General features: G+C 40.3%; 1 protein-coding gene across 1 annotated transcript; it reads left to right on the top strand.

Moving 5' to 3' along the window:
• The first annotated feature begins 6,719 nt into the window (after positions 1–6,719).
• On the top strand, positions 6,720–7,220 carry LOC103298618 (jun dimerization protein 2-like). Its single transcript, XM_054720247.1, has one exon. It carries the CDS (start codon positions 6,729–6,731, stop codon positions 7,218–7,220), a length of 492 nt encoding a protein of 163 aa, XP_054576222.1. The 5' UTR covers positions 6,720–6,728.
• The last annotated feature ends 453 nt before the right edge of the window (positions 7,221–7,673 follow it).

The raw sequence follows: 7,673 nt of genomic DNA, 5'->3' as shown, positions 1-7,673 counted from the left end.
TTGATTCCTGGCAGAGTGCAGTAGCTTCAGTCTTTCTGTCTTTCTTAAAGGGGAAAATTGTGTTCTTGACCCAGTATTCAATTTGGCAACTTTAATCCTGAGGCTCTTAAAATTTAAAGGAGGGTTAATAAAGAATCTGTTCCACTTGCTAAACAGCTAAGATCAAATTTGTAATAAAGTAGATTGTAAAGTTTCTACACGGTGGGGAAGTGTGCTGTTTATGTGTTATACATTATAAATACACCTGAAGCATCACAGAGCAAGGCCACCAAAACTCGGCTCTTGGGGTTAAGTCACTACTGCTGTCACGTCATCCTCAGGAAGACCTGCAAGTTCAGGGGCTTGCTGTTTTTTAAATAATAACCAGACTGAGCTTCTGTGACTAAAGAAAAACTTCACACTAACTATAGTTTATAAAATTTCAATTATTGCCACTAATTAACCTCAAACCTTAGTGCATAAAGAACTGAACCCCAAAAGGGTTTTGTGCCAGCATTCTGCCTTCCAGTCCCCACTGCAGAGCACAGATTATCAGTAGCACTTGTCCAGTTCAAAGGCCTGGCTGTCACCACCACTCACTAGACTCCACTCAGGCACTTGGGAATGAGGGGCCCAGTCAAGTCTGTAAGCCTCCTCTTCCTCACAAGGTCATTGTTGTTCTTCATGGCTTTGGACACCACAGCCAGGGCCCCTGCTGGGTAAAGTGGTAGTCGAATTTAAGAAGCATTGTGTTTGCCCTGGCTGGTTTGGCTCAGTGGATAGAGCATCGGTCTGGAGACTGAACGGTCCCGGGTTCGATTCCAGTCAAGGGCACATGCCCGGGTTGTGGGCTCAATCCCCAGTAGGGGGCGTGCAGGAGGCAGCCAATCAATGATTCTCTCTCATCATTGATGTTTCTCTCTCTCTCTCCCTCTCCCTTCCTCACTGAAATAAATAAAAATATATTTGAAAAAAAAGAGAAGCATTGTGTTTTATTCCAACATGCTCACGATCTCCATTTGTAGCCCAGGGGCTGGCTCTTTGGTCAAGAAAGAACAATAGTCACCACTCCATTTGTGCATAGCCAAACCTATTAATTAATTAATTAATTAATTAATTAATTTATTTATTTAATCTTTATTGTTGAATGTATTACAGATATTCCTCCCCCGCCCCATTGACCCCTTCTAGCCCATCCCCGCTCCCACTCATGGCCTTTTCCACACTATTGTCTGTGTAGGACCTAATTCTTTAAAACACATTTTTCTTAAATAAGAGAATGAAGGCAATAAACAGAGCAAAATGAGTGCAATTAGCACATAATTTATATTATGAAGTTTGTCAGATTACAGCATCCTTCCATTATTTAAGAGGCTTGCTACACAGCTGGGGAAAGCAAGCAGTCATAAATTTCAGGAAACAAGCTTCCATGAAAGCCATGTCTTGTATCTTTCCTATGTTTGTATAATCATAGCATATCATATTATAATTACAAATGCAATAATGGATTGGAAGGTAACTGCATTGATTCACTTCTTTATGTACTCAATCATTTATTCCCGTTATGATAGCAACTGCTTCTTAGAATCTCAACAATACTGCTTCCAGAATGAAAACAGGAATTAATGCAGAGCATATAGGGTTTGCAGAAACATAAATTATCATTAAAGATTAGATGATTTATATATCTTTCCATTCTAGAGCTCTGTCATATTTACCCTTAATTTTGAAGACCCTAGGACTCTACCTAGCCATGATTCATTAACACAGTTTTATATCAAGTCCAATAAATCACTTTAAGTTCAAGCAAGGCCTTGAATAATATGTTTTACCATGAAACTCTATAAATCATGTTCTGAATGGAGGGTTCTTATCCTTGTTAACAAAAACAGGCAAGGCAGAGCTTAGTTTATTTTCAAAAGGACAACCCCGCATTTCTCCCAATTACAGACCAGTTCCTTTGTTGGATATGTTTTCAAAAGTAACTTCACTCTCTCTTTTCATTAAAAACTAAATGCATATCTCTAATAGCTGATATGGAGAAGAGGTATCTTTCAGAATAGTTCCCTAATAAACATTATTTTCTGTTTTTCAACAAATGCAAGGAAGTACATTTGAACAATTTAATTTTTATGCATCATCACATCATATACAAACTGTGGATATATAACCAGGCTATTATTGTATATTCTGTTATTTTTGGAGATGAATACCTACTGAAACACATTTAAATATACAGGAAATGATATAGAAACACATGATAGCAATTTAACCAGAAACAAAGATATTCTGTAAAATATATTAGGAAATATGCATGTGTTCTCAAGCGTGTGTGTGTGTAAACACATACATTTAGAAATATATTTAACTAGAGGCCTGATGCACAAAATTCGTGCAAGGGGCTCAGCCCTCGCAGCCCCGGCTTCGTAGGGAAGGTCGTTCAGAAGGACATCCGGAAGATAGTTAGGCTGTCCAGTCTAATGAGCATATTACACTTTTATTATTTTAGATGATAATTTAACATGATTTTTTGTCTTATACAAGTGCAACTAAACTGTTTATGATTTGAATGCCTATTTACATGAGTCATCACAAGGAACACAGGTTTCTCAAGTCATTCCTTCCACCACATTCCATACCTTCTTGTAACTCTGGATATTTACTTTTCTAATCCCACGTTCTATCCCTCTCCAGCCCCTGAAATCTTCCCAGTGTACCCTCTAGAAACGATCATTATTTGACACATATCTTTTCATGCTTTCCAATGCTTCTTCCCTCTTCGCGCTAATTGAAACCAGGATTTCCCCTAAAATGCTGCATCCCTGGCAGATATCTCATGTGATAGCTGGTTTATCCCAACTGGACTTCTTCTTACAACATCTAAATCATTCAATCTCCTTTTCTCTAAAAACACACAGCACTGAGTATCATAAGAATTTACTACTAGGCAATACTCTCTCTAATTACTTAAAGAATTTAGCTCTTGGCTCACCATTGCTATTTGCAAGAGTTTCAGTCCTATTATAATTATTGGTGAATTTAAGAATCACTTAATTCGTTCTTGCAATACCGTGGCATCCTACCCATTAATCTCTTTTCTGTGGATATTGTTGTCTATTTATTCAAATCACTGATTTTCCATGGCCATTGCCGTCTTTCTAGTTCTTGCCATTTCCTAAAAGATCAACTCCTCCATAATCATAATTTCAAGCATTGATTCACTAATGTCAATTTATTTCAATAAATTGAATTTAAATAATGCTACTCATAATTTATTATCCTATGACTTCACTAAAACCTGAAATTGTACTTTTTTTCAGTGTAGTTTATACCCCTTGTACTAGTTTGCTAAGGTTGCCATAAAAAGATACTATAGCCTGGTGGTTTAAAAAAACAGAAATTTATTTTCTCACAGTTCTGGAGGCAAGAAGTCTAAGATCAAGGTGTCGGCAGGGTTGATTCCTTCAAGAAACTGAAAGGAAAAGATCTGTTCCAAGCTTCTTCCTTGGTTTGTAGATGGTCATGTCCTGCCTGTGACTTCACATCATCTTTTCTGTGTGTGTGTCTGTGTCCAAATTTCCTCTTCTTCTTAGGATACCAGTCATACAAACCTGGTCACCTCTGAGGTACTGAAAGATAGAACTTCAATATATGTATTTGGGTGGGTGGGGTACACAATTTAGCCATTAAACCCCTCATTACCTCACATTCTTCCTCCCCATTTTAGATTCTAGTGAGTTTTAATTATAATTAGTTGTCTACTCTCCTTTGCTCTTTTTCCATTACTCATACAAGCCTGGCCAAGCTTAATGTTTGCTAAATTCACTCTTAACCTACTAGGTACCAACAACATAAAAACAATAGAATGGAAAAACATACCCCACAAACTTGTTAACTAGTCCCACTTTAAAAATATGGACCACTTGCCCCTAAATGGCCCCTTCTCTATAGTGTATTACTATACAGAACACGGACCAGACTTTCTCAGAATAGTGATTATCATTCTTGTGTGTCCATTAAAATCACCTGGGACACTTTTAAAATTGTGATGCAAAGACACATTCCAGACCAATTAATTCAGAGTTGTATAATTGCACAATTCTGCTTTTTTAAAGCTTCACAGATGGTTTCACTGTGCAGCCAGGTTTGAGAACTACTAATCTAGGCCATCTAACTAAGCACACTCTTAGATTAATATTTCATATCTTCTCTACTCTCTTTAAATGGTCAACAGCTCCTCCTTCTTCTTCATAACTAGAAGCAATCATGGGGAAATTCCAGTCATCTCTCCATGTGAACCCACTTATTAACCCTTATCGATCCATGCCTTTCTTTCTAAGGATACTATTGGTGTTTTTCCTCAAACCATCTCCTCCAACTATCCTCCATATTCATCTGACTGACACCCCAGCATTTTTTTCACTCTAGAAATTTTCTTCTCTCCGCAGCATCAGTTTTCTACCTCTTTAGAATCATTTCTATCAGCATATGAACAATGTAGAAATGTATCCCTTCTCAAAACCAAATCAAACCAACAAGTAAATATTTGCTCTTGAATACGCATCTGTCCCCAAATTCAGTTCACTTTCACTTTTCCGTACATTGCCACACCAGCCTTATTGTTCCTTAAACATGCCAAGCATGCTCTCATCTCAGAACCTTCCATTTGCTATTTACGCCACCTGGAGTGCTCTTTCCACAGATGTCCTCATGGCATACTGTGACAATTCTTTCCTATGTCTGCTCAAATGACTAAACTGCCACCCTGTTTCCCTTGTTTGCATTATGTTTCTCTATAGCAGCAATTTTCAACTTTTTCTTTCATCTCATGGCACATGTAAGCTAACTACTAAAATTCTACAGCGCATCAAAAATATATTTTTGACAATCTTATAAAACAGTATGTACAATTTTGATCCCTTCACACCGGATGGCTATCATTTTAGCTGTTGTCATTTTTGTATTTGAAAATCTAATGGGAAAGAAGTCAGTGCCTTGGACTAAATAGTAATGTATTGCATCTCTTAAACATTCTTGCAGCACTCCAGTTGGAAATCATTGTTCTATAGTAATTGTTGCCATGAAACATAGTCTATACTTTGCATCAATTTTGCATGTACTTCTAATTTTTTTTTTTTTACTTTTAGATTCTTAACAACTACCACTTCCCCTACTGCCTCTTTTGTCCATGTCATTATCATATTTTGTAACAGTTTCTAAATGCAGTCCTTGTGTGTTCATTCTTCTTCTCTTTTCAGCCAGTTCACAACTTAGCCAGAAAGGTGTCTTTAAATTGTAGGTTACATTATATTTCTGGTTAGTAACTATCCACTGTCTTCCATGTATCCCAGAGTCCACAGTCTCTGAAATACCATCATCTTTTTCATTGTGGTCTTTGAGTTTTTGAAACTGCAGTGAGCTCCTGTTTTATTAATTCAGGGCAATCTATTTAGTTATAACTTTATTTGCTCTGTAGTAAAATTTGTCCATTGATGTTCTTTTATTTCTTTTTATTCTTCTACTTTTCTTATAGTATAGCTCCTATACATATATTTTAAAAACCATTATTTATCCTGAAATGGTATTTATTTAATTTTCCACCTATTTTCAAATTTGTTTTGTGGTATGGAGAGCCAAACCATGATCCAGACTAACAGAAATCTTTAGTACGGAGTTTTGTATGTTAGAGACGTTTTTAGCAGTAAAAACCAGAGTGGGGTAGATCCTGCAGGCAGCATCTCTGTGCCTTTTTCATGTTCTGAAAAGAGGAGTTGCTGTTTTTCCTTCACATAGTGCATCACTTACCCTGAGTGCTGCTTTTGGCAATATTTGTCTGTGCTCTGCAGCCTTTGGTGTCACTTGTGAAAGCAATCATACATGTCATATGAGCTTCTCTCCAATGGACACAACCTTCTCTTAACTAGTTATTTATTTTCAAGTGTTTCCTATTTTAATTAAATGTAGAACTTGGATTTCTGCTTTGTATCCTCTCTGATATATTCACATGTTTTATGAGAGGACAGAGACGAAACCACCATCTTTACTAAATCATTTAAAATATAAAATTTCAAAAATTACAAGGAAGTGGCTTCTTAATGGAGAATTATTTTTCATAAAAAAGTAATTACTGTAAGTTTCAGCTGGAGTTTTCTCATGCCTTATTTTACCAACAATTGCACATTTAATAGCATAAAAATGTTTTCTGTTTATTTGCCTATGAGTTATTATGCTAATGCTTCTAAGTATAGCATTGAAGTTGCATTTTACTTATGCTCCTTAATGATTCAGGTATAGAGGCACATAGATTTTTAAATCTAAAGGCCAGATTTTCCTTTCTTTCTAAGAGGAGACTGAGATCTGCATTAGTTTTAGGATATCTATACTAATAAAAGGGTAATATACTAATTAGACTGGAGGTCTTTCGGATGTCATTCCTGACCTCCTTCTGGACTAAGTTGCAATTGGTTGGGCGAGGCAGAAGCAGTTAGGGGCAATCAGGCAGGTAGGCAGGCCAGCGGTTAGGGGCAATCAGGCAGGCAGGTGTGTGGTTAGGGGTGATGAGCCTCAAAGAGGGAGACCCAGGCCTCCCGCCAAAGCCTGTGGGAGGGACGCTCAGCGTCTGCAACGGGAAGCGCTGGCGGTGGTGGACACTGCAGGGCGAGAATGGCGCCACTGCGGCTCCTTAGCTGGCATGGCACCTGCAGCCTGGCCCAGGCCCGGGGGTCACAACATCTGCCACTCCTCCTGCTATGATGCCAGGGCAGATCCCAGACCCTTCCATGACTATGGGCTCTCTATCAGGGCTCGCCCCCCTGACCAGACTCCCCAGCTCGGCCCTGACTGCAGAGGAGCTGAAATACACTGACATCCACAACATTGGGGCCATGATCACCCCTTTGCACTTCCTGGAGGTGAAACTGGGCAAGAGGCTTCAACCTGCAAAAAGTGAGCTAGAGGAGGAACAGGAGCGGAGGAAAGGGCGCCGGGAAAAGAACAAAGTGGCGGCAGCCCCATGCCGGAACACGAAGAAGGAGCGGAAGGAGTGTCTGCAGTGGGAATCTGAGTGGCTGGAGCTCATGAGTGCGGAGCTGAAAACCCAGATGGAGGAGCTGAAGCAGGAGCGGCAGCAGCTCATCCTGATGCTCAACTGGCATTGCCCCACCTGCATCGTCAGGACCCACAGCGTTAAGACCCCCGACTCCAAAGGCAACCCCCTGCTGGAGCCGCTGGAGAAGAAGTGACCATGGGCTGGGAGGAGGAGGAGAAGGAGGAGGAGATGAGAAGGAGGAGGAGGAGGAGGAGGGTGCCAGAGGGCTCTTCCTTGCTGCATGAAAAACTCTTCAATGAGGCTCAGCACAGCCAGCATCAGCCGGGCTTTTTTGTGAAACTCAGATCAGCCACACCAGGGGAAGAAACCAGGCTGATGAAACCCAGGACCAAGCGCTGAGACCAAAGTAGTCCTGAGGGGGGCCTGTTCTGCCTGGGGCCAGGCTTGCAGGAGGCAGGACAGAGGCTCTGGGCTGGAGAGATGCCCAACCAGGCAGCTGTGGGCACTTCTCCTGCCGCTCCGCCAGGGCACCCACCCAAAGGACCTCTGAGCAGCCAGGAAAAGCCATGAGTTGCAACCAAAATTAGGCTGAGTATGGAACTCAGAGTGAAACTGTAATCTGCCTGCCCCCAGCCCTGACCCTGAC

The sequence above is a fragment of the Eptesicus fuscus genome, chromosome 8 (assembly GCF_027574615.1).
Source record: "Eptesicus fuscus isolate TK198812 chromosome 8, DD_ASM_mEF_20220401, whole genome shotgun sequence".
Classification (NCBI taxonomy): Eukaryota; Metazoa; Chordata; class Mammalia; order Chiroptera; family Vespertilionidae; genus Eptesicus; species Eptesicus fuscus.
The sequence above is the reverse complement of the archived record's forward strand: the minus strand, read 5'-3'. Positions and strand labels throughout refer to the sequence as shown.

Bases quoted from the DNA above. Each gene is read 5' to 3' on its own strand.
- LOC103298618 (XM_054720247.1), top strand. From the start codon at position 6,729: ATGATGCCAGGGCAGATCCCAGACCCTTCCATGACTATGGGCTCTCTA.